The sequence below is a fragment of the Loxodonta africana genome, chromosome 5, assembly GCF_030014295.1.
Source record: "Loxodonta africana isolate mLoxAfr1 chromosome 5, mLoxAfr1.hap2, whole genome shotgun sequence".
Lineage (NCBI taxonomy): Eukaryota > Metazoa > Chordata > Mammalia > Proboscidea > Elephantidae > Loxodonta > Loxodonta africana.
In genome coordinates, this window is record NC_087346.1 from 128,562,430 (window position 1) to 128,590,054 (window position 27,625).

Consider the following 27,625-nt stretch of genomic DNA (forward strand, 5'->3'; position numbering starts at 1 on the left):
GTTACAGGACAAAATTTTTTTTTTTTTTTTTGCATCAAGTCCAATTTCCAATTCCTACAAAAAGTTGCTGCTAGGAAAGGTAACACGAAATATTCACCAGGATAAGTATACCCTCAAAAAAAATCCCCAACGAATGCCTAGATCAAACCATTGTCCAGAAAGAAGATAACGAGACAGAGATTCTGTAAGGCTTTGTAGAACGCAAATGGAGCAAATACCAAGAACAGTTACGAAAATAGAGCCTCAGGAGATTGGTGAAAATTGACAGCATAAAATATTAGGAAATTGAGATGACAAAAATATCAAGGGAAGGAATCCAATTAAGGCAAACTGCACTCTGTGCCCATTCCAGAGTATTTACCTCTCTGCTCTTCCTGTTACAAGTTTTCACAGCTGAAGTCAATTCCTAGAAAATCAACCCACTCTTTCAAAAAGTAACCTTCTTTCAAGGTCTTTACTATCTTTTGCCCTCAGGCTGAACAAGTGCATGTTTTTTTTGTTGTTTGTTTTATGTTGCCCTTCTCCCTACTGGTTCTTTTGAATACCTTTCATAAATACTAGAAATGTGGTTTTGAAATTTTTTGTTTGTTATCATCTAGACTAGGCAGCTCTGGTGGAGAAATGGTAAAGCATTCAGTTGCTAACCGAAAGGTCGGCCGTTGGAACCCGCCAGCCACTCCATGGGAGAAAGATGTGGAGCTTGTTTCCATAAAAGACTTACAGCCTTGGAAATCCTATGGGACAGTTCTACTCTGTCCTATAGGGTCACTATGAATTGGAATCGACTCCAAGGCAATGAGTTTGGCTTTTTTTGTTTTGTTTTAAATCACCTAGACTAGGAGTCCTGGGTGACACAAATAGTTAAGCGTTCAACTACTAACTGAGAGGTTCGCAGTTCAAACTCACACAGAGGTGCCTCAAAAGAAAGGCCAGGCAATCTGCTTCTGAAATGTCACAGCTTTGAAAACTATGGAGTAGTTCTCCTCTGCACACATGGGGTCTTTTTAAGTCAGGATTCACTCAACACCAACTGTTTTGGTTTTTTGGTTTTAGATGAGGGTTATCAGCTTCTGTTATCTCTTGGGGGAGGAAGGGATTCTAGGTCATGAATTGCACCAGTACTTTCAAAAAGAATATTATCACTTTAGAAGATTTCCACCTGGAAACAAAACCAGGAGACTATTGTCAGTTACAGCTTTAAGAGACTGGGTCAAGGGACCAGGAGTGATAGGAGAAAAGCCAGTCAGGAATGCCTGCCTCCAAATGTTTTCCTCTGAATTCTAACATGATGTCACATGTCCCTTCATTAGAAAGTCTCACATGGGGACCTTTCATACTTCCAGCATTCTCCATGAATAGAAACATATCTTGAAGAGTCAATATCTTAAAGCTGTCATCAGCCAGTCATTTAAGCAGGATTACCAAAAAGCTAGCTGATAGCAAGTATCAGTGTTAAAAGACACACGATAGATGCTTGGCTGAAAAGGAGTGCACTAGAAGAAATGAAAAGCATCTAGAAATAATTAAACACTGTAAAAAAAAAAAAAAAAAGCTAGGGATATTCCAGGACTTGGCTTTATACAGTGAACCTTAAAAAAAAAAAAAAAAAAACTAGGTGTAAGATTATGTGACTAAACTATTTTTAGGAAAATATAGTTTATGACTCAGATGAAATGTTGTACTTTTCAGAGACGTTGCCTTGGGAGAATGTTAACATTTCAGTAACATTGCTATGATTAAAAACACCTCTACAGGGTCGCTATGAGTCGGATCGACTCGACGGCACTGGGTTTGTGTTTTTTTTTTTTTTTGATTTTATAGCTATATACGGAAACCCTGGTGGCGTAGTGGTTAAGCGCTACGGCTGCTAACCAAAGGTTCGCCAGTTCGAATCAGCCAGGTGCTACTTGGAAACTCTATGGGGCAGTTCTACTCTGTCCTATAGGGTCGCTATGAGTCGGAATCAACTCTACAGCACTGGGTTTGTTTTTTTTTTTTGGTCTGATAGCTATATAACCCAGACCCAGTACATCTCTTCAAAAAATCATTTCACAGCATGTGCCCTCTTCTTTCAATCTCTTCAGTGATAGTAATAGTCCCCCTTTGAAGGTGGCTTTACAACTAGAAAATTCTAGAAGTCCTTCAAAGCCAAGTAAGTGTAAAGAGTTTAGAGGAAATAGTTACAGTGAACACACTCAGTTTTGGTCAAAATCATAACATGACTAAACAGCAGTGAGACTGACTGAATTGCTCCTTAACTGGCTCTGTTACAGACAGCCAAAGAGAATGTTTGAATGTATGAAATGCATAAAATGCAAAACCTGTTGAAATGTAGAGGGTGATGGAGTGTAAAAGAAAATACACCCGAACTGAGCTCCAATGAGAATGGCTGAGACCTGTGGCCAAGTTTGTAAGGCTGATGCAGGACTGATGCAGGAAAAAGAAATCAAAGCCCCATTAGCTTCCTTGTCAACCTACTGTCAGCCTTCCTAGGAGTCAGTAAATCCCTCACCAGGGTACCTATGGCTCCTGTTATAACCCTTATCATACTATATTATAATTATTCCTTTACAAGTCTGTCTCCTCCACAGGGCTGTGAGCTCCTGCTTTATATTACAAGCACGACAGGACATCAATGATTAGAGGCTTAAATAACTGAATGAACAACACTCCCTGGGATGTGGATATTCTGGTACAGTCGTATTTAAACACCGACTTTATTTAGAATCACACCAGTCAAGGTTGTTAGGGGCGCATCTTGGGCAAATTTTGAGTTTTACCTCTGCTTTTTCTGGTGTTCAGCTATCAGGAAAACATAGAAACTTGTTGATTTAAAAAAAAAAAACCTCAAATCTGTTAGTTCTTTATACCTTCCTCAATGCAGCTGGGATACTAAAGCTGAAAAAACATTCAGTGTTTAAAATATTCTTATCACTTGGCTGCTTGGTGTTTAAGGACATCTGACTCCCTCTGAGACAGTGAGAAAATGCAGCCTATTTGGCGGGAAAAATGAAGACAGCGCAAGCACAAAAAGCTTACAAGACGCCACTGGGGAAAGAAAAGAGCAACAGCTCAGACTACCAGAAACTGACTCTGCTGTAGAGAGATGCTGCTGGATCAAGCGAGTTACAGATTGCCCAGAGTCCGCCGTCTTTCAGGAATATTGCCAAGTGCAGAATTTCCACATTGCTAAAGTCATTACTCTAGCAATCTTCCTCCAAACTTGAAATCTAGTGAGATGGCTAATAAGACTTTTTCTGAAAGCAGCTTTCAAAAAGGCCAATATGCACCTGAAATTTCAAAGCTCACTAAACTGATTTATGTTTTACTGTTTGCAAAGATAAGTGTATAACACTTCCCACCAAAAACAAAGAAAAGGTTTTAAAAATTACAGTAGATTGTGCAGTGATGGTATCATATGTGTACATTGGCCTGTGTGGCTGGGGGAGGGGAGAGACATAGCAGCAAGACGTTATTTATTTATTTTTAGTATTTTTCTCAGGGGTTGATATTTTTTTCAGAGCTTTTCAACTGTAAGTTTTGGGGGAAAATGTAGGCAATCATGAATGTACAGAAAGATACAACTCCTGCCTGTATTTCCTTAATGACATTTTTTAAACTATTTTTTTTGGGTTTGATAAAAATCTCTCCCTCCTCCATTTTTTTTCAATTATTCAATAAAAAGACCCAGCAAGAAACCAGTTTAAATGATAAAAAAAAAAAAAAAAAAAAAAAAAGCCAAAACTTTTTGGACCCCCGAGCAAAAATTTTTTTTTTTTTTTGCTTTTATACATCGAAACTTTCCTGTCTAGTGCTGAAAGCATATTTTTTCTTCTTTCTTCGATAAGGCATTTCAGCTTTTACTCAGAGTGATAAAATAATATGTCTTCAATTGTCCTCCACAGATGAGTGCTAGGAATAAAATGTGAGAACACTACTCTGCTATTTTGGGAAACAAGATATTCTTTTTTCTTTTTTAGCTAATTCTTCAAAGAAAAATATTTCAGCTCTTGGCATCATTACTTCATTCTTTTTCATCTCCCTCCGTCCTCCCCAAAGATTGTTTGTTCATGATAATATATAAATTATATTCATCAATATCCGATGTTTGTTTGATTCTTACAATTTCTTTTATTTCCCATGAAGTATTAATAAGTTAGAGAAACGAGACAGAGAAAAGCTGAGTGACCACTCAACATCAGAGATCAAGGCCAAAATCAAATTTGCATCTGCCTCCCAGCCAGGATTATACACATTAACATGAAGACATGCTAAATGGTAACACCCAAGTTTTTCGATGTGAGGTTCCTTCTTTAGATCTCTTGTATATGAAGCAGCATATATTGAATGATTTCTTTCTTTCCGATATTAAGCAAAATCAAAACAAGACTTACAGCTCAAGTGGCAACACTATTTTAGTCATCACTGCTGATGTCAGATGGATCCTGGCTGAAGGCAGAGAATACCAGAAGCATGTTTACCTATATTTTATTGACTATGCAAAGGCATTCAACTGTGTGGATCATAACATATTATGGATAACATTGTGAAGAATGGGAATTCCACAACACTTAAGTGTGCTCATGAGGAATCTTTACATAGATCAAGAGGCAGTTGTTCCGACAGAACAAGGGGATACTGATTGGTTTAAAGTCAGGAAAGGTGTGCATCAGGGTGGTATTCTTTCAGCATACCTATTCAATCTGTATGCTGAGCAAATAATATGAGAAGCTGGACTACATGAAGAAGAACGGGGCATAAGGATTGGAGGAAGATTCATTAACAACCTGTGTTATGCAGATGACACAACCTTGCTTGCTGAAAGTGAAGAGGACTTGAAGCACTTACTAATGAAGATCAAAGACCACAGCCTTCAGTATAGATTACACCTCAACATAAAGGAAACAAAAATCCTCACAACTGGACCAATGAGCAACATCATGATAAATGGAAAAAAGATTGAAGTTGTCGAGGATTTCATTTTACTTGGATCCACAATCAACAGCCATGGAAGCAGCAGTCAAGGAATCAAAAGATACATTGCACTGGGTAAATCTGCTCTAAAGGACCTCTTTAAAGTGTTGAAGAGCAAAGATGTCACCTTGAAGACTAAGGTGCGCCTGACCCAAGCCATGGTATTTTCAATCGCATCATATGCGTGTGAAAGCTGCACAATGAATAAGGAAGACCGAAGAAGAGTTGACGCCTTTGAACGGTGGTGTTGGCAAAGAATATTGAATATACCATGGGCTGCCAAAAGAATAAACAAATCTGTCTTTGAAAAAGGGCAACCAGAATGCTCCTTAGAAGCAAGGATGGCGAGACTGCATCTTACATACTTTGGACATGTTGTCAGGAGGGATGAGTCCCTGGAGAAGGACATCATGCTTGGCAGAGTACAAGGTCAGCGGGAAAGAGGAAGACACTCAATGAGGTGGATTGACACAGTGGCTGCAACAATGAGCTCAAGGATAACAACGATTGTGAGGATGGCTCAGGACCAGGCAGTGTTTCCTTCTGTTGTGCACAGAGTTGGTATGAGTTGGAACCGACTCGACAGCACCTAACAACAACAAAACAACAACAATGCTAACCCAGTGCCGTCGAGTTGATTCCAACTCATAGCAACCCTATAGGAGAGAGTAGAACTGCCCCATAGAGTTTCCAAGGAGCACCTGGTGGATTCGAACTGCTGACCTTTTGGTTAGTAGCAGTAGCACTTAACCACTACACCACCAGTGTTTCCTTGCTAATGCTAGAGAACCAAAAACATCACACTGGCCAACTTCGAACAGAAGTTGTACAAGTGTGCATGACACAATAATTAAGGACCAGAAATACTGCTGGTTTTCCTCTGTTTAGGCTTTACACAAAACACTATCATTTTCTTTGCACGGTGTCCTCGATTATCTAAAATGTAGAAATGAGCATTTCTGCTGAGCCATAGCAAAACATATATAGATATATAGGCATGTAGATTGCAAAAGTACTATTATGGATCAATTTTATATTTGTACACCTGGTGGGTACACCAGATCTGTTCTTCCTGTTTAAAAAAAAAAAAAAAAAAAAACACTTCTAAAACATGGATTTTTTTTGTTTTGTAAAAGGTAAGCAAAATATATCTATTAAAAAATGCTTAGTTAAAAAATGTTTAGTCTTTATAAAATGACATTTGCTACCCTGAATTGAGAGTGTACATGTGCTATCCTATTAACTGTAATGTGACATAGTGGGGGCATCAGGCACTTGAAATCCCTCAAGGGTGTGCCTACGTCTAACGATTAGCAAACATTATTATACAGACTATTTGAAATCATAAGCATACTGTAAAATTAATGGGGAGATATTATTTTTGGAGTCTTCATTAAACCATTTCTCAGGCTAAATGCAGCAGTTACATGATTATAAATGCCTGTTTGCCATTAGGATTCCCTGCTTTGTGCTCTAGCAACAACTGTTCTTGTTTTTACAAGAGAACCATCAAAAAGTTCAAAATTAATAGCCGTGAATCCTCAAGAACTCGTAAGCACGCATTTTTATTACTTGCTGTCTGTGTAAGGTTAAGTATTCACACTATTTATTACTGGTGACTGAAAACAATTCCCACTTGTCTGAGTGAATACAAAAAAAACTCACTAGGTGTATCCAGGAAACATTTTGCTAGGTTGATAAAATATATACAGACTGGGTCACGGATTTTACCAAGCTTCTACAACGAGGTTATGCAAAATACTTCATTCTGTCTTTTCTTTTTTTTTTTTTTTTTTTTACCCCCTCCCCCCCGAAATTGTACCAATATCTATATTGACGTTTATGGATTCATAAGTAATTGCCCATTTTCAGACACTAGGTTTGAACAATTATTTCCAACTGGAAGCAAATTGTTCCGGCCCCACTTTACTCATACTGTAGTTAACTAGTGATTTTAGAATGTATGTAAAACGCCCAGAGTTAGTAAACCAATTATGAACACTGAATAATATCCAGAGTTTGGCTTTAGGTTAGTTGTTCCCGAATGTGAGTTAAGCTGTTAAGAGAATGGTAAGAGATGGTTTGTTGAACTCTCAAAGAATTTAATTGAGGCCTGGAAGGAGATTATCTTTCTCTTTTACAACTTACTATGCTTTTCTTCCAATAGTAGGAAATAACTGAAATGTGGGCAATATTTTTAATATTTATGACTGAGTAAATAAAATTCTACAAACACTAAAGTGAACTGTGGAAACAACATCCTTAAAGGTGTGATTCACTAGTTTTGAGGCTTAAAAGTTAAAAATCATTGCTGTTAATACCTAGATCAATTCAGATAATATGTATACAGAGATAAGTTACTTAATAAAACCCAACTGTATTACAAAGATATATATTTTCGGAAATCTATCCAAATGGAAAGAAAAAAAAAAATCCCAAGGTGAAAGTGTTATCAAGACATTATGAAAACACGGTCATAACAATATATTAAATCAAAATATATTTGATTCTGCAGCCGTAGAGTCAATTCCTACTCACAGCGTCCCTATAGGACAGAGTAGAACTGCACCCATAGAATTTCCAAGGAGCGCCAGGTGGATTCGAACTGCTGATTTTTTTTTTTTTGGTTACCAGCTGTAGCTCTTAACCACTATGCTACCAGGGTTTCCAACAATATATTAGTACCCATTTATTTTCAGAATAGAGATCAGTTTTTGATGAGCTTTGGTGCTACTCAATTGTAGCTGATTAAAAATGTGTCTCATAATGAAACTTATGTAAAGCTTAGATAAAGACAATGGAATGATAATATCTTTTAAGAGAAAAATAATGTGAAATTATATAGTTCATATTTTAATTGAATATTCACTAATAAGCACTATCATGGATTGAGTTGTGTCCCCCGAAAATGTACGTTAACTTTGACAGAACACGATTTCTCAGGTTGAGTAGTTGTCCACCATTTTGTGATCTGATGTGATTATCCTATGTGTTGTAAATCCTAACCTCTATGATGTTAATGAGGCAGGATTAGAGGCAGTTTTGTTAATAACGCAGGGCTCAATCTACAGGATTAGGTTGTATCTTGAGTCAATCTCTTCTGAGATATAAGAGAAGCAAGCAGAGAAGAGAGGGCCCCCTACCACCAAGAATGAAGAACAAGGAGGGGAGTGCATCCTTTGGGCCTGGGTTCCCTGCGCTGAGAAGCTCCTAGACCAGGGGAAGATTGATGACAATGACCTTCCTCCAGTGCTGACAGAGACAGAAAGCCTTCCACTGGAGCTGGCACCCTGAATTACAACTTCTAGCTTCCTAGAATAAACTTGTTTCTCAAAGCCATTCACTTGCAGTATTTCCGTTACAGCAGCACTAGATAACTAAGACAAGCACCTGATTTCAAGGAAAGCAAACTAGTTACAGAAAAGCTTTTACAGAAAATTGACTTTTACTTTGCTTGTTTCCAACCATTTGTGAATGCTAAAAAAAAAAACTAAGTAGAAAAAGTGTTTTTTTTTTCTTTTTTATAAAAGGTAAACACAATCAATGAATATTAAAAATTGTTGTTTTTATCGAGTGCTGTCAAGTCGATTTCAATTCATAAAGACTCCATGAGACAGAGTAGACCTGCACCATGGGATTTTCTTGGCTGTAATCTTTATAGAAGCAGATCTCCAGGTCTTTCTCCCATGGAGCTGCTGGGTGAATTCCAACTGCCAACCTCTAAGTTAGCAACTGAGAGTTTAACCTTTGAGCCACCAAGGCTTATTAAAAATTACCCAGCTAAAATTTTATTCTCTATAAAAAGGCATTTTTTTATCCTGAACTGAATGACAATTCACAAAAATAATGAATTTATTTTTCCCTATGTGTATTAGTAACATACATAACGCACTATGTAAAGACCAAATGAAATAAAGATGATTAAAATGAAAGGACAGAAAAAGAAAAAAAAATTACTCAGGAGGTGATCCCACAAATACCAGGTGAGTAGGGGGAAGAAGAATAGAATAGAATAGTCCTAATATCCACCTTCATATATTTGATGTACCCTTTGGTTAAAAAAAAATTTTTCTTTTTTTTTTGGTTAAGGTTTAAGGTGATGCTATTAAAAAAAAAAAAAATTGGACTGAGTGACCTAATTTCAAGAACATAGTAAAAGATATTAAAGTAGCAAGGTTGAAATGTCATTGAACCCTTAAAGAGAAGCTGCCATCCATCCTGTGCCGTCAAGTCCAGTCCAGGTGATTCCAACTCACAGCGATCCTGCATGACAGAGTACAACTACCCCATGGGGTTTACTAGGCTTTTTTCTTTAATCTTTACAGGAGCAGATCACCAGTTTTTTTCTCCCGCCGAACAGCTGATGGGTTCAAACATCAGACCTTTTGTTTAACAGTTGAGCACTTTACTCTTGTGCCACCAGAGCTCCTTTTAAGAAAAGCAAGTGAATCCGAATTCATTCTCATAGAACTTGTTGGCTATAAAATAAACGTGTTCCCGCCACTTCGCATTTACACAGTGGTAAAGAGGGTGGCCTCTGCAGGCAGACTGACCGTGCTTGAACTTCAGCTCCGCACTTTACAAGCAAGTGACTTAACTCCTCTGGGCATCAGCTTCCTCATCTATGAAATGAAGTTAATTATAGGAGCTATTTCATACAGTCGGTGTGGCAGTTCAGAGAGTTAAAATACGTAAAATAGGTTGACCCGTGCCTAGAATTTAGAAGTAAAATATAAGTCTGGCTATTATTATTTATGTATTAAAAAAAATATTATACCTCCAAAATTGAAACTTCTTGAAGGGGGAGATTGTTACCTGTTTCTGTTCACTGTCGTTTCTCTGGTGCCTTAAACAGTGCCTTGCACATATGAGGTACATTAAAAAAAAAAAAAAAAAACTGTTACCATCAAGGCAATTCTGATTCATAGTGACCCTATAGGACAGGACAGAACTGGCCCATAGGGTTTCCAAGGAGAGGCTGGTGGATTCAAACTGCTGACCTTTTTTGGTTCACAGCCATAATTCTTAACCACTGCACCACCAGGGTTCCATAAGGCACATACCCGTTTCCATCGGAGATACTTAATGGTAAATTAGCGGTCACTCAACAAGCATTTGCTCTTTGAAATGCTGACTGCATTATTTTTGGAATTTGTTCAATATATGAATACACATATATATACACACATTAGTTTCTTATTATAAGGTAAAAACTGAAAAGCCAAAACTTTTCCTAACAAAGTATACTGTAATGCTCCTTCACTTAGAAATACACAACGGCCAAAAAAAAAAAAAAAAAAAGCGTCATCTTCTATCTGCCCATGGATTTGTCTCAAGAAGCAAAGTTTATTGTATGCCCACGTAACAATAGTTGGTGGCAGTCACTTGGAGCACAGCACCAGCCTCAGTAACGTGCTTGGCGGTTCCCACGTGCCATAAAGAATCAGATCCACTGGATCTTTAGCAGACCGATTATGCCACTGTGTGTGAACCTCCCCTGGGAAATGTCCTTACAAAATAGGGATTATTAAGCCTACCTTACTGTTTCACCACTCTCCCTCCACACTTCACTCCTATAGCTTTTCATTTGGAATTGAATGCTGAAAATATACTAGAAATTTAAGACTAAATAGTAACACTGCCATTTGAAAAGCTACTGTGTTACATCAGTGGAACAATCTCAGGCAGTTCTACGTAAATACTGATTTTGCATTAATTAATGTATCTATATACGCTTCCAGGGTTGACAAAATTAAAGTAACTAAGATGTATTACATATAACAAATCTCCATTAAAAAGTGAAAGTTGCAGAAAACATTCAACAATGCGCATGCAAAGTTAGACGTAATAAGCCAAAAAATGCATTTCAATTTTTATGCACATACACATATTATAGATCCCCGTACTTTTTCACAAAAGCTATAGCACATCGGACCAGTTTTTCATCAATTCCAAAAACAAATCTGCAAGGTAGCCTTTTGGAGTGGGTCAAACGCTTAAAGCACTCCGCTGCTAACCAAAATGCTGGAGGTTCCAGTCCACCCAGAGGCACCTCACAACGGCCTGAACAATCCGCCGTTGAGAACCCTATGGAGCACAGCTCTACTCTGACACACATGGAGTCTTTAAAGTCTGGCCTTCTCAAATTAAACTGAAGAAGTTAAACAACTGCACACCAATAAGAAGTGTGAATAAATGGCAACTATTTTTATTACCCAGGAGTTCTGGTGGTGCAATGGTTAAGTGCTCGGTTGCTAAGTGAAAGGCTGGCAGTTGGAACCCACTCAGTAGCTCCGTAGAGAAAGATCTCGCAATCTGCTTCTGCAAAAATTACAGTTTAAGAAACCCTATGGGACAGTTCAACCCTGTCACGTGGGGCCTCTATGAGTCGAAAATCGACTCAGCAGCACCTAACAACAATTTTTATTACCTTAGCCTCATAACAATGCTAGGGAGAAGGTGGATGTGCCTAAAATTTGAAGTACATATTTTAGCTTATTACATCTAACTTTGTATGCACATTATTAAATGTTTTCTGCAATTTTCACTTTTTAATGGAGATTTGTTATATGTAATAAAATCTTAGTTACTTTAATTTTGCCATAGTCTCTACTTTTATTTCTCTTTTTTTCCTCCTTGCTGTTCTTTCTCTTGAAAGTGCTGAGACAGAAAATGGACACACAGCAGTTGGATTGGATGTTAGACTGAAAACAAAACCCAAAACAAAACAACGAAAAAACCTGGGCTAAATGAGAGGAAGTGGAGGTTTACATTTCAGGACTGTCTTGCAATTATATCAAACTGTGATGTTGAGAGGCATGGTACGATAACCGGGGCCCTGGTCAAAATTCAAGGCCACAACATTTGCCTTTTCTGAGCCTGCTCATCCTTGTCTAATACAATCTTACCCTGCCTTTCCCACTCCTAGCTGAAGTTTGAGACTCTTGATGCCTTAAGGGAGTTCTCAATCTTCTAAGCTACTGAAGGCTGCCATCCATCCTCTCTGCACTAATCAAAATCCCCATTTCTTAAGGGCTATTGATCTCCTGGAGGTGCTGACCTAGTTATCCACTTAAAGTAATTTACACCCAGGTGTGCCAAAGACTTAACAGAGCTCTTCCAGAGGTTATGCGCATTGCAAAAGGTGCCCCTTAAGACTAGTGGTAGCTCCTTAGGAGTGTTTCTGAATGCATTTCTCTGCTCCCACTCACTTATCTAGTGCTGCTATAACAGAAATACCACAAGTGGAGGGCTTTAACAAATACATTTATTTTCTCACAGTTTAGAAGGCTAGAAGTCTGAATTCAGAGCACCTTTCCTGATCTTACACCACACAGTACCCCCTTGTTCTGTTCCAACGACTGTCTCTTGATGTATGAACAGGTTCTGCATAAGCACAATTAAGTGTTCTGGAATTTCCATTCTTCACAATGTTAATCCGTAATTTGTTACGATCCACACAGTCGAATGCCTTTGCATAGTCAATAAAACACAGGTAAACATCTTTCTGGTATTCTCTGCTTTCAGCCAAGGTCCATCTGACGTCAGCAATGACATCCCTCATTCTACCTCCTCTTCTGAATCTGGCTGAGATTTCTGGCAGTTTCCTGTCAGTGTACTGCTGCAACCATTTTTGAATTACCTTCAGCAAAATTTTAGTTGGACATGATGTTAATAATATCGTTCAAAATTTCCACATTCTGTTGGATCACCTGAACCATAGGCATAGAGGCTAGGATTTGCAACACATCACAAAATGGAGGGTAATTATAGGCAATCACAAAATGGAGGACAACCACAAAAAACTGGGAATCATGGCCTAGCCAAGATGACACATATTTTTCAGTGGACACAATTCATTCCGTAACACACCCCTTTCCTACCTCCCTCCCCAGCCTCCACTGCCTACTTTTCCAATAAGGGCACATTCCCTCTTCTATGTCTCTTCCTTTAGTAAATCCAGTAAGTATTCCTCTTTACAGACATTCTAGGCTTCCACCTTTAATAATGACTGCTTATCATGGGCTCAATGAAAAAGGAAATTCATCCTTTAGCAGTGAGCATGAGTTGGCAGAGTCAATGAATAAAATACTTGTAGGAGAATATAGATCAATGAATACAGAGCCTCTTGTCTTGCTTTGGCCTAAATGCATCTATTTTTGCTCAGATATGGATTTCCAGAAAAATACTGGAAACGTATGTTCACATGGTCCTTCTTCACATCCCCTCAAAACATGTCAGAAGCCTCCTTTGTTGCCAGTCCCTTCCTTGTTTGCCTTTATGCTTGCTTTAGTCTAGCTTCATTTTTTTTTTTAAGATTTGATCTTTACATCACCAGGAGAGTAGAAAAAAGGAGGGAAAACCAGACAATTGGTCATTCATTACTTAAACAAGAGTCACACACCACACAGAGAAGGACAGGGACTCTAGTCAACATAGCAGGTAGCCTTTCATCCTGAGAATATCCACCCAGCAGGAAACAGACTAACTGGTGCTCTTAGAACCTGCTATTAAATGGCCACACCATATTCCAGATATCCAGTGTGGATGTCTCCATGGGCTACATGGCCCTAAAACCCAGGCCCTTCACTTGTTTGTTCAACAAATATTTATGAGTGCCCCCTATATGCAGGGCACTGTACTGGGTATGGGAATACAACGATGAACAAGACAAACTAGGGACCATCTCTCTGAGTTTCAAGTAGTCCTTGCCTTGGTATATTATTTTTGCAGTGTTTTATCCATGAAGTTGGGGACCTTGTTCTAGTTGTTGTCATTTTCCGCAACCCAAAACCTTACACTGTATATTGAAGGTATAGCAAAGCAACAAATTCTCTACAAGATGAAGGGATGAAGAAAACCACACGCTCCAGTGAAAAATATTTTGCAAAGTTACACACAGATAATTATTCCCAGGGAGATAAAAGATATGTCAAGCCGTGGAATCACTTCCACAGGCCCTTGATAGGTTCACAGGAGATAGCCTCAAAAACGAAGTTAGGACTAAAGTACTTTATATAGACTTGAGGATTTTTATTATTATTACTAAAATTATTATAAATGGGGTGATATTTACAAATTCAATTAATTAGATCTCCAAATTTCACCTAAAGCACTTTTTTCAACCTTCTATTTTTAGTATCAAGTACAGTCTGTGAGTACAGAAAGTTTGAAAACCTGTGACTGTTCCAAGCAATTCTTTTGAGATTTTTCCCAGATAAGTGAAAATATACTGCATGCAAAGACACAAATTCCACAACTGCCCACAAAAGTTGTTAGTACTCTTGAATTCTGACTGGATAGTTCTTCGATCACTTATCGCTCTGTAATCTTCCTGTAAAAATGGTGTGTTGGGGCAGTGTCTGACCTTCTCTAAATTCACAAGTGGAGAGAGAATCACCCTCAGCAGCAACAGCCTAAGGCTAATTCCTAGAAGATAGAGGTCAGAGTTACCTTCTCTGTCCAACCTTTTGACCAGTTCTGACACCAGCCTTCCCTGGAGTGGCACCCTCTACCTCTCTGTTTGGTTCGATAATTCACTGCAATGGGCAGACAGAACTCACAGACCATACTCACAGTTATGGGGTTTATTGGGGGAAGGAACAGCTTACAATTAAGGATCAGAAGTGACTCAGGATACAGTTCTTTGATCAAGACAACTTCTCAGCCATGCCCACAGGCAGGCCTCTCTCTGGCCCTCAGCCCCTTGGCCCAGCCTCTGCCTTGCTTGATCAAGTGTTACAATGCCCTTTATTTTCACCAGTTTCCCACCTTAAAAAGTCTAGAGCAGTGGTCCTCAAAATTTTTTGACTACATCACAAGAAAAAACATATTTTACATAATTACCAAAGACGGGAACATACACACGTGCACACACAAGTGAAACAAAAATTGCACAAAACAACAGTTACTCTTATTGTAGGTGACGTACTCTGAATTTTTCTTTTGTATCTTTCTAATTGTGGTTGAGACCCACTAAATCGATTCATGCCTCAATACTGTGTTGAAACTTGAATTTGTAAAATGCTGACTTTGAACTTTCTTCTTTGTGAAGATATGTATTCCCTCAATGTGGTTGCACACTGAATTAACTCAAAATTCTAGCCTTTCTATTTTTTTTATAGTTTGTTCTTGAGTTGATGTGATTTGTTAGAGGATTCACATTTTAAGTATACCTAATGAAGTTAAAAAAAATTTTTTTTTTTTTAAATGAAGTTTACTACTGCAGATGAGGAAACATGCATTTCAAAGAAGCAGAAGGAGACAAAGGTGCTTTTCATCAGCTTCTTGCACTGGTCCTTGTGCCCAAAACAAAATGAGAAATTGAGAAAAACTAGGATTTTATTCAGGAATTTTGATATAGTCTCACTGATCTTCTACAAGTTTCCCTTTGGCAAGATTTTATATTAGCAGCTAACTGAATTAAAAAAAACCTCAAATGTACATTCAGGATTTTACGGGTTAGAGTGAATTTCCTATCACTTACATACATTTTGAAATAGATTCACAAAAATATCACAAGGATTTGGCATTATTGGTCAGTATTTCAAAACTTGGGAAAACTTTAATGGAGCAAGTGATGTAAATATAAAACTATCAAACTTCATATATGGAACACTTATTTTTAGATATATAAACAAACACATACACATAACAAATAGGAACATAAATATATAAACACAGAGAGTTAGAGGGACCAACTACAGAATTCCCTGACGTAACCTGAAGTATTATTTACACAGCTAAAATTTAACCACTCAGCTTCTCAATTCTCTGAAGTTTGCTCATGTTTATGCTGTCTACATCAAACAGAATAGCGTTCAGATGAATGTCATCCCCTATAACACAAAGACATATTATTTCTGAATATGGCTACAATGACTTCAGTAAGTCTAACTAAAAACTTCTTAAATACCTTAAGGAATTAAACTGGGGGCGGGGGGGGAACCTTTAAGATTCTACAGATACTCTGGCTAGTACTTCAAGATTATGGAAAAATGAACCCACTGTAGTGCCTGTGATAAATATAAAATAAAGAGAACTATGTGATGGCCTGGAAAAACACACAAGATGCTAAAAAAAATTCAGTTTAACTTTTAATTTAAAGTAGGCATTTCACGTATTATAGACAAAGATGAAATAGACTTAATTTTTGTCTGTTCACATAAAGCCATCATCTTCATATTACTGTTGAAATACGCTTTTGGAGATTTTCTCAAAAGGCTTCACTAGAAGTTCTACTAACCACCTTCTTGAGAATGGAATTCCTGCTGACTCAGACATCCACTAGTAACACATTTTTTGTATTAATACTGTTTTTTTTTTTGATATATATAAGTTTATTTATTTCAATACTATTTTTCCTTAAATGGGAGGGTGGGAAGGACTCGAAAATAAAATGCCCGAGTGGAAGAGCAGTGATTGGCTGACACCCCACGGCCAAGGGCAGGCTCCAGCAGGTTTCGGAGTAGCAAGGTCATCACTGCATGGTGGATAATGGAGCATCATATTAGAGTGGAATTCAGCCAAACACAGTAATGTGTGGATGTGGACGCATCTGGAAGAAGGAAAATAAAGATTTATGCAGGTAAAAAAAAAAAAAAAAGCGATATAGAAATTTCCCCCCATGTCTTACGCCCAGTCTGAATGCCGTGGTAGAGGTTTTGGAATAGAGGTTTTTCATTTGCAAATTATGTGTCTGTAAATAATAAATATGCTCAGGGGAAAAAAAAAAAAAAGCGAACTTGTCAAAGGAACCCTACTTGAAAGCTTTAATAGTATTTGTGTTTATACACAGAAATAGAGTTCAATACAAACATCACTAAACTCCTGAAAATAAACCTTTATTCCGCCTTTAAAACATTAATTCACCAGAAGTGATAATTAAGATTAGCTTTAGTGGTTTCAGCTCAATTCTTCTTGGAAGTGATTTCTCCCCCAACGCTAATGTTAAATAAAGCACTGCGTAATATACCGCAACCAAGACCCTGCTTTAGAAAAGATTCTAAGGGTTTAAAAAAAAAAGAAAGAAAAACGAAGCTTACTCAAGACATGTACGAACAGATCTTACATAGGAAATAAATAAAAGGACCGTTGCTATAGTCTCGCAGTTGGTTATATACAGCTTAAACATAAATGCTCTAAATAATTATGATACTAAATTTCCTACATAACCTTCAACCTTCTCCTCCACCAAAAAATATTCAAAACATTCAATAGCATTGGTGGTTAGAGCAAAGCAATGACCTTAAGGCAATGCATTTAGTTTAAAAAAAAAATCACTCAGATTTCATGTTTTAACAGACAAAATTCAATAATTTATATTTCCTCAATATATTAACTTAGAATCTGATACACTAAAATGGGTTAATTCCCTAATAAGGAAGGAATCCAATTTAAAAAGTGATACAATGTCACATTTCTTTAAAAGCATGCAGGAAAACAAATTTATAGGGGAAATTGGCTCACAATTGTGTGTACAGGATGCTACTAAGGTAAAGTACACCTGCAAAGTTGGGAAAATGCAAAAAAAAAAAAAAGCCCAGAAGTAAAAAGGAATTATCAATATTGATGGAAAAGGTAAAAGATCATCCCAATTATAATATATAGAAAGGACTCTTTTTTTTTTTTTCATTTTAGATACATTTCTATTGAGGACATTCTTAATGCCAGCTAGGGACTCAAATTTATTATTTTTCTTATGCTAATGCTAGAAGTTCTGTCGATTAGCTGGTTGAATATATGCTGTAAACTATTTTAAGCACTTTAACGTATGTCATCGATTGTTACCCTTCAGAAAGGAAAGAATGATTACTCCTTTTAAAATTCTGTAAAACTTGAACTATAATTTCCCTCTGATCATTTTGTAGATAAGAACTAGAGCCTAAAGCAGAATTATATTCTATTATAAAAATGTCAATCTTGATAGCTGAACATATGAAATTACACATGCAAAAGTAAATCTCAACAGATTTCTGTAGCTATTTTCATACACACAGAGAAGGCTAGAGGAATTTTGCTTTTTTTTTTTTTTTTTTTCCCTCTAGGGATAGGATGATAAACCGAAAAACAACACTGAACTCCATGGTTTGAGTTCTAGTCCACATTATATCCCTAATAATTCTGAGATCTTAATCAGATTATGTTTCCATACTGGGCCTCAGTCACCTTGCCTGTAAAATGAGGGGACTGTCTTGGCTGATAACTTTTAATTCTAAAATGTGACGATGCTAATGATTGTCATTTCTAGGTATAGATATTTAGCGGCCGATGACAGTATATGTTATTTTGTGTTTAAAGTTCTGATATTTCTCATATATCGATGTAGAAATATCACAATGCAATAAAAGTGTAAGGGCACCACAGCTGATATATACGAATACATGTGGGTACCTGCGGGGGTGTATATGTATGTGTGCAGGGAGATAGTTTATGATACATAGTATGCATATACTTTTTCACATATGAGACACGCAATTAATCAAACATGGAAAGATGACAAGAAAGAATGATTCTGTTGTATTTTTCCAGGTATATGATTCATCTGAAATCTTTAAATTGACTTTGTGGTCCAGTACCTAAATCACTAGGTAATTTATGGTAAGCTTGGAATAAGGCTCAAATTGTCACAGGTGGACTTACATACAAATTTGCACACTCACTGCAGATCAAATCAGTGGGTGATCTTTTCCTTACATCGCAGACATACAAAGGTCCAGGTAATGTTGCTGTAGTAGATACCTCCTGACTAAAGACAAGGCTTAACTTGCATCAGTTATTAGCCTTTTGGCTATTATATCAGTCCTAATGTAACTATTTTTTTTTTTAATGTAACTGAAGTCCCTGCGCCTTTTGAAAGTGTCCCTGATTACAGACAGGATAATCATATTATAGAATTATAGGGATTATCTTAAAGAATTAAACTCGAAGCAGTTGCTAGCATCACTCTACAGACATATTTCTTCTATAATATATAAGGCGTATATACATACACAAATACAATTGGTATTTAGTTCTTATCGCTTATAACTCTAATAGATGGTTGCAAGCCATTCACTAGCTTCCAAAATCCAAGTAATTTTAAAAAATAAGTTGTGCCATATTTTTAGTAAGCATACAATATGTTGTACAAAATTTGATCAGTTAAAGAAAGCATTATTCAGATTCAATTCAGCAATTCCATACGCAAAGAAAACTCACTGGACTTTATATGCATTTTTTTCTCAAGTACCTCAGGATCTACTACAAACAGATTTTAAAGTAATGTTTATTCAATTTGTATGCTCTATATTCTTACCAAAAATAAAGTACCTTACTTTCCATTTACTAAATACAATAAAATTTTACTTGGAAGTGCATTATCTCAAGAACATTGCCAAGATAAGCTAAATAGGATTTGAAAATAATGAGCACAGAGGTAACTGTACTTTTGCATTGTCTATTAATCTTTTGGAATTGTATTACTCTTTTTAAGAAAATAGAAAAATACTCATATAACAGTTAGTGAAACACTGGAGATGCAAAACAAGCAAAAAAAAAAAAAAAGGCAGAATGTCTTGCCTTTATGATACAAATCAAATGCACAGAAGTGCAGTTGTACTTTCAGGTCACAAAACTAACAAGCACCAGGGCCAGATTTACCAAGGAAAAGAAGAGTGAATTGGCAAGGTGGACACTCAATTTCAGTAATTCTGTTAAAAATGCACATCGTGTTCAACTAAACACATTTAGTGATGAGGGAAAAGGTTTCTGTTTCAATTGCAAAGGTCTGAATTATGAAGACCTGGGCTACATCATCAGTTTCTCTAATGTGTGAATTTCAGAAATAACTCCAGCAACTCTTAAACACCCATCTCCTAGATTTTGTCAGAGAGTAACTACGGAAGCTTGATTTGAATGTCTCTAAAAAACCCAGTGCTGTCGAGTCGATTAAAAGGGGGAGGGTTGTTATGTACAGACTTTTATTTCTTCCAAGCATATTGTAATGTAACTACAAACAGGATTTCTGAGGAACACTTCAAAAAGTCTAATTCTCATAAAATAGCAAAACTGTAAGAGACATCACCTAGACTTTATCACTAATAAAGAACGTTGATATGGCAGGTCAGGGAACTACAAATATAATTGAAGGCTTTAAGTCAGATGAAATTTCAGATTTTCAATTAATCCCTCAAATTTTCCTCAGACACACTGAATATCATGAAAGGAGGGGAAATTATAACAAAACCCTGTGTTCTTTTTTTTCTTTTACATCAGAGTTAATCAAAGAATATATACTTTGGCCGTTCAAAAAATTAAGGGCAGTATCTTTTTCTTTTTTTTAAATATAGAAAACCATCTACTTGTGGTACAAGCAAAAATAAAAATAAAAAGGATCTCGTTTATTATGCGAGATGTCTATACAGAATGTAACTTTGTACGTAGATCCCCGGTCCCTAGATAGCAATAGTGAGGAGATGAAGCATATCAATTACTATCACTAATTACATTAAGGAGAATGTATTTCATTCTCCTTCATTTCATTTTAGTTCCGTTACTGTGGTTAAAACTTTATGCATCTTTTGAATACTTTTTTTAATGCCACACTAGTTTCTCAAAGTCACTTTTGGCAAACTGCATGGTTCATTCCAATTGCTTTAGGAGTTTTCTCTTCTGGTATATGAACTTAAGTTAAGAGCTCAGCATCATAGAGTAGTTTATTTATAAGCATATCACTTCGCCTTTTAAGCAGGATGCCCACAGTCATGGTATTGGCTGTTTTAAATATTCAAGAATATAAGGCTGACTCTATCTGATGAGCCAAATGAAGGTTAAGTGATGGCACAGAACTTATGAGGTGTTTGAATAAAATATCTATAAATCTGCTACTTGAGGTGCCCACTCAAAAGCGTAAGATTACGCCATTTAGAATGCAAATACCATTCAGCCACAGGACAAAAAGTATTAATTGGATGACAGCTGCCCTCTTCATGATCTTTTCCTTCCATTTTACCATTTTCTAGGGAAGTATCTAGGGTTCTCAATTTATCTGTGGGTGTTTACAAGAAATCTTACAAATACGCTATTATTTTAATGGGATTCTTCCTTGGTTACAAAACTGATAAAAGCACCAAACACAAAAGAAAAATCTGCTTCTAACCTCAGGTAAAGCAATAACACAATGGACATAAACTCCTCACTCTGCCACATTTCAGGTTAAAATAAATAAATAACTCAAGCTCATGTGTGTCAAAAGACATCATATGAAAAGCCGTTTAATGCCATGTATTTCAAACCTGTGTTTCCTTGGATTGTTTCCATTATTGGACATAAAAGCATATTATGTCTATTTCTCCTTGTCCAAGTAGCTACAGTAAAGTACTTTACACATAAAAAGTTTCTTGAGAAAACTAGTTTGAATAATATTCCATTTCTATAACATTTTCAATGAGCTCTATGGCTATAACTTTTTCATTTCCTGAATTCTTCTCAGATTACACATTCAACATGCCAAACATATTTAATAGAAATACTATTATTTCATATTATTAACAGTCATAATATTTTTTTGAGGTGAGTTCTGGCAATAAAGATATCTGTAATGTTTTATCAGCAGATTTTGCTACCGTATGAGAGACAGCTGTTTCCAAAAGGTTTTATTTGCTCTGTGTCAAATGAACTTTGGTGGTTATAAAAAGTGAACTTTCTGAATATTCTGTATCAAACAAGCAAAACTTTCAAAAATAAATTTTATACTTTCTGAATTTCGCCTCAGTATATACTTTTTTTTTTTTTACTGTTTGCACATTTCACCAAGAAACAACTGTGTCAAATATTCCATATAACCTTTATATTCTCCATATACCACAATGCATACCAAAATTTTCTTGCACAGTGCTCATCAATCATTCATATTTTTGTGGCTTGGCTGAAATGATACATGGCTCCTGCAATTTACTTTGGCTTTTAAACTTTTAATACCGAAGGCAAAGAAGGCAAATGCTTGTGAATAGCTGACATCATAGAAGCCTAATTTTTATAGATCTCAAAGTATCCCAAATGTAGTTTTGTACAACATTTGCATATCATTAAATATTTTTAAACCAGTATTTCTGTCAAAATAGTCAGTACTTCAATATTTTAGGCTTGGTACTACATTTGCATGAATCAGCATCCACTTATCCGAAAATTCCTGCATAATATATAACCTAGCTGAAACTTTTATAGTGTTCAATTTGCATAGACACCAGTAGTAACTTTAGAAATCTTCTCTCTGGATGCAATTTATCCAACTAGGAGTCACAAAAGAGAATAATTTCTGGTTAAAGCTAACCATCCAAACACATATATACATATTTATTCTGGAGACAGAAGCAGCAGGATGAACTAGGGCTGGCAAGGGCAACGAGAAGTACAAAACACTGCCTACTGTGAATATTTCCTTCAGTAGGTTAGTGAACCTTAGGTCAAATGTGCAAAATACAATGGTGCACCTTTTGTAGATGACTTCGGCTTCATTAATGTGGCATGCATTAACATTTAAATTTCTGCTATTAAAAAAATTTAATAGCTTTAGAAAACAGAAGACAGAACTCTGCAGAAGATGCTCTGTCTCAGTTGTTAGCCCTCTCTGGAATTATAATTAGATGTATTTAGAAAGTATCTTACCTGTTTGCTGTACTTGTTATTGGTTTGACAGCTGTACTCAGAGCAGTGATCTGATCCAATTGAAATGTTGTCTCCTGCTCCCACAAATGTGTTGGCCGGTGGTAGATCTTGTACGGCCTGGTGTTTTTTTCCTGCAGTTGGCGACTGGGGATGAAGCTGGACAGTAGGCAATGGGGAACTAGATTTGTAATGCCTTGCCAGGTCAGGGCTGCCAGGCCCACCATTAACAGATCGGTATCGCCCCATGCTAGGGCTGTCTGACAGCTTCTCATTGACACTATCATACCTCTGTCCATTTGGTTTAGAAGCTTCTACAGTGACAATGCTGCTGTAGAGCGGCTGCTTAGATTTTTTATTTTTCTTGTCCTTTTTAGGCTTTTTCGATTTATCATGCTGTTGGGGTGTAAAAAAGTCTTCGTGGTCTTTTTTGCCAGCTTCATAGCCGTTTTTATTCTTGGACCTGCAGTACCTTGCCATCACTACAATTAAGATGATCAGAATTACTGTCATAATTCCAGCAACCACCCCGATGACAATACTGAGTCTCTGTTTGCTAATTTCATAGCTTGGGTCACCAGCTATATCCTGGGTGAGTGGGGTGTGCAAACTTCTGGCTATCTGGGAGTCAATCACAGTTGCATTAGAAACACTTTCATTGACAAACACGTGCACCAGGGCGGTGGTGGACTGGGAAGGCTGCCCACTGTCATTCACTTGCACCACTAACCTGTGTAAGCCGTAATGCTTTTGGGTGAGTTTCCCCACTAAGGAAACCACACCACTGGTGGAATCAATTTCAAACAGCTTGAAGGGATTCCCTCCCACAATGCTGTAGTTAAGGTCTGCATTGATGCCATCGTCACTGTCTGTTGCCAACACTGTAGCTACTACTGTCCTGACGTTACTTGAAGGCGGCAGTAAAGTGTAGGAAATGTTTCTGGGGAGGGTAACTGTGGGAGCATTGTCATTCTCATCCATTACAAAGAGAGAGACTGTGGCTGTGGCGGATCTGGGAGGATCTCCCCCGTCCACAGCTTTGACTCTGAAAGTGTAGGTGGTCTGATGTTCCCGGTCAAAAGACATTGTGGAGTAAATGGTCCCTGTGTCGTTTTCAATAGAAAAAATGCTACTGTTTTCCTCTATGTACAGTCTCATCTCTGAATTTTTCCCTTTGTCAGCATCCATCACGGTGACCATTCCCACCGGGCTGTTGGGCTGCAAGTTTTCTTTCACATAAAAGGTAAAGACGTCCTGCATAAACTTAGGATCATTGTCATTCCTGTCAGCCACCTGCACAATCACTGTGGTGCTGCCTTGGAGCACCGGGATACCTTTGTCTTGGGCGTTAACTTTAAACTCATACCTGTCAGTCTGCTCGCGGTCCAGCACTGTATTTACAAGGATGTCCCCAGAATTGGGATCGATGGCAAAGATCCCCATGACGGAGGAGTCCAGAGAGTAGGCAACTTCCGCGTTCTTCCCGCTATCTGCGTCTGCAGCCTTCACCGTGGCCACCCTATCGCCCGGAATGTTGTTCTCAAAGAAGTAAACCTCCACCACGGAATGCTCGAAGACGGGCGGGTTGTCGTTGGTGTCTCCCACCTTGACCACCAGAGAGTTGTTGCTGGAGAGGCTGGGACTGCCCGAGTCGACAGCCACTATGACCACGTTGAACTCCGGGGTGGTCTCATAGTCCAGAGGAGCGGAGGTGTGCAGGAAGTACTTTTTCTTGTTCTGGTCGCCCTCTGTGTCGCTGGCCGGCTTCAGCTGGAAGGGCACGTCGCCCACCACGGTGCAGGTGACTACCCCGTTCTCGCCTTGGTCTCGGTCGGACACCTGCACCAGGGCAATAGGCGTGTCGACCAGGACGTCCTCCGCCACGTTAGCCACCCCGTCCTTGAGTGGGATGCGTCCGATCTTGCGAATTTCAATGGACGGCACATTGTCATTCTCGTCCTTGATGTTGAGGACCACGGTGGCCTTGTCGGTCTTGGGGGGCTGTCCGCGGTCGCGGGCCATAACGGTAAAGCGCAACTGGTTCACCTCCTCGCGATCGATGCGGTGCAGTACGCTGAGCCAGCCGGACGTCTCGTCCAGGCGCAAGAGCCGCCGCACGGACTCGGTGGCCGCCCCGAACACGTACTCGATCTGCCCGTTGACCCCCACGTCCAGGTCTGTGGCGCGCAGCTGCAGGATGGGGGTCCCCGGGGCGCTGTTCTCCGCCAGGTCAGCCTCGTACACGCTCTTCTCGAAGCGGGGGCTGTTGTCGTTCACGTCGGTAATGAGCACCCTCAGGATGGCCTGAGAAGAGCGCGGCGGGTCGCCGCCGTCGCGCACCCTCAGGGTCAGCTCGTAGGAGTCGCGCTGCTCGCGGTCCAGCGCCCCCTTGACGATCAGCTGCGGCTGCTTCTCTCCGTCCGGGGTATCGGCCACCTGCAGCTCGAACACGCTGCTGCGGCCGCCGGGGCTCGCCCCGGTGCCGCCCTCAGGCCCGTCCAGCCGCCGTTTGGAGCCTCCCTGGCCACCGCCGCTCGCGCCGTTCCCGCCGCCCCCGGGGTAGGGGGCGCTGTCGGCCGGCCCAGCGCGCCGGCCCTCGCCGCCGCCGCCCCCGGGCTCCTGGAGCAGCTCGTAGCGCTCGATGCCGTTGCGGCCGAAGTCACGGTCGGTGGCGGTGGGCAGCAGGTAGAGCGTGCCCACCGGTCGGTTCTCCTCCACCGTGAGCGTGAGCACGGGCGACGGGAAGGTGGGCGTGTTGTCGTTGATGTCAAGCACGATGACCCGGCCCTCGAACAGGTCCACCCAGCTCTGCGAGGGCCCGATCACCGACACCTCGAAGTCCAGGAAGCACTCATTCTCGTCGAAGATCATCTGACACTGGGGCAGCTTCTCGCGGTCGATGCGCCGCTCGCTCGTACTCAGCTCGCCGGTGAGGTTGTCGATCTTCAGGTACTCGGAGCCCGACTCGAGGCTGAAAGTCACCTCGCCCGAGCCCGTCACGATGCCTAGGTCTGAGGCAACGTTGCCGATGCGGACGTCGGCGGGGCCCTCCTCAGCCAGCCGGTACCGGAGGAGTTGCTTGGCGGCCGCCAGGCTGAACGAGAGCCGCAGGAGGAGGCAGCAGCCCAGGCACCAGCCGCGCGCCCATCCCGCCGTCCGCATCCTCAGCATCTTCTCCTGCTGCTGCTGCTACTGCTCCTTCTAACCACAGCCCCCTTGGCGTTCCTCTCCTCCGGGGCCCGCCGCCTGCCCTCCCCCCCAGTCCTCTCCCCTCTCCGGGAAAGGAAGGCGCGAGAGAGAGGGGAGGGAGGGGGCAAGTGCGGCGTGCTGCTAGTCGGCCCGGGGAAGAAGCGATAGATCCTTTTTTTTTTCTCCTGCTTCTTCCGAAAGTTATTGTTTCATAATTCATGCAATGGGTGCTAATCGCTCTCTAGCTGGCCGCCGTTCAGTCGCAGTACTCACAGTTCACGGGACACTGCGCGCAGCTGGCTGGGCGACCTCCTAGAGTCATCCCCGCAGCGGGCGAAGGATCCCGGGCTCCAGTCCCGGCTCGGTGGGATGGGACTGCAACCACCCCGGCAGACGGGCAGTGGAGCCGGGAGACGGTGAGGAGCTAGTCTGCAGCCTCCCTGGCCAGCCAGCCCCTCTCGTCTTTGAGTCCAATGCACGTTCCAGCCACTCACTCCAACCCCAGCCTCTGCTCCGGCTTCAGCTCCCCAGGCAAACGTGAGTCGTTTTCCGCACGAGCTACCGACGCCAGCAACAAGCAAGTCTCAACTCTGACTCTGCTTAGGCAGCGGGGGAGCCAGCCAACAGATCGAGAATGAAAAATCCCTGGCAGGTCGCTTCGGGCACCGTGCAGAGGAGACCACTAGCGTCACAGCGCAGTTCTCGGCCGGGTACCCCCTGCGCGCGGAAGACCAGTCTGAGCCATCTTCCGAGACGCCCTGAGAGTCAGCCTTTTCTCACCGCCGGGAGCTCCGGTTTCTCTTTTTTCTTAACAACTCTGCGCAAGGTCATTAGTCACGAAGCCTCCGCCTGAAACCGCAGCAACCGTTCGCCCGTAAGGGCAAGGGCTGAGCCGTGCGCACTGCGCGGTGCCCAAGTTTGGGTTCTCAGCCGCAGACTGTGCCTTTCCTCACCTGCATTCGGCCGGCATGTCGGAGCAGTGGGATCTGCAGCGCTGTGCGCGATTCAGGGAGGAGATTGCAGCCTCTCTCTCTCCGCTTTCTCTCGATCCCTCCCCTCCCTCCCTCCCTCTCCTCCCCCTCTCTCCTCCCTCCGATCCTTTCCCCTTTCCCCTTCTCCCACTCGCTCTCCCGCTCTGTCTCTCTCTCTCTCTCTTCTCTCCCAGTCCCAATGCAGGGAACTCGAGCTGAACTTGATCCCTTTGCAGTTCAAAGGTGAGCAAACCAGGCTCCGTGCGCAGGGTACATTAGCCCTGCGAAAGCGGCTGCCTGGGCTCCCCAAAGGCAGTTAACAAAGATGCTCAATTCTTTACAGATTTCCGAAGAAAAGCAAAAGGCATTTGGGGGGTGGGAGGTGGAGTCAGAGACAGCTGCCAAGTAGCTTAAAAAAAAAAAAAAGAAAGAAAAATCCAGTTTGCCAAAGGGAGAAAAAGTGCCAGTCGTTTGTTGCCTCGGAAGTGCCCTGGTACCGCGGGTGAATTCCGCAGTTGTGTCGTCCCCTTTCGCGTCTCGGAGAGTCTGGTGCTGGCGCTCCCGCCGCCCCCCCCGCCCCGGGCTGCCGGGGCTCAGAGACGCTGAACAGCAACTGGGAAGCTAACACTCGCTAGTTGGGAGCTAGAAACCCACAAGTTTCCCCAAAGTGGTGGCTGTTGCTGGAAGCTCACTCGTTCGCGGCTTGGCTCGTCCCTGACGTGGCGGCGGCGGCGGCGGCGGCGGCGGCAACCGTGCCGCCGAAACTACACACTCACAGTGAAGGAGCGCGGAGGTATAGGGGGAGGGAGGAGTGAAGGATCATAAGCCAGCCGCCGCGCTCCGGAAAG

General features: G+C 40.6%; 1 protein-coding gene across 4 annotated transcripts in view; it reads right to left on the reverse strand.

Annotated features, from left to right (window-relative positions):
• PCDH7 (protocadherin 7) overlaps nt 1-27,352 on the reverse strand; it is a 480,144-nt gene extending 452,792 nt beyond the window's left edge. For 3 of the 4 annotated variants that reach the window (XM_064285976.1, XM_064285975.1, XM_064285977.1), the window contains exon 1: nt 22,621-27,352. In XM_064285976.1, the coding sequence (XP_064142046.1) occupies nt 22,621-25,788 (3,168 nt within the window). In that variant the 5' untranslated portion in view covers nt 25,789-27,352. Of the gene's footprint in view, nt 1-14,546; nt 16,532-22,620 lie in introns of those variants that run through there. The other variant, XM_064285978.1, reaches the window with a different exon arrangement.
• Between the last annotated feature and the right edge of the window lie 273 nt (nt 27,353-27,625).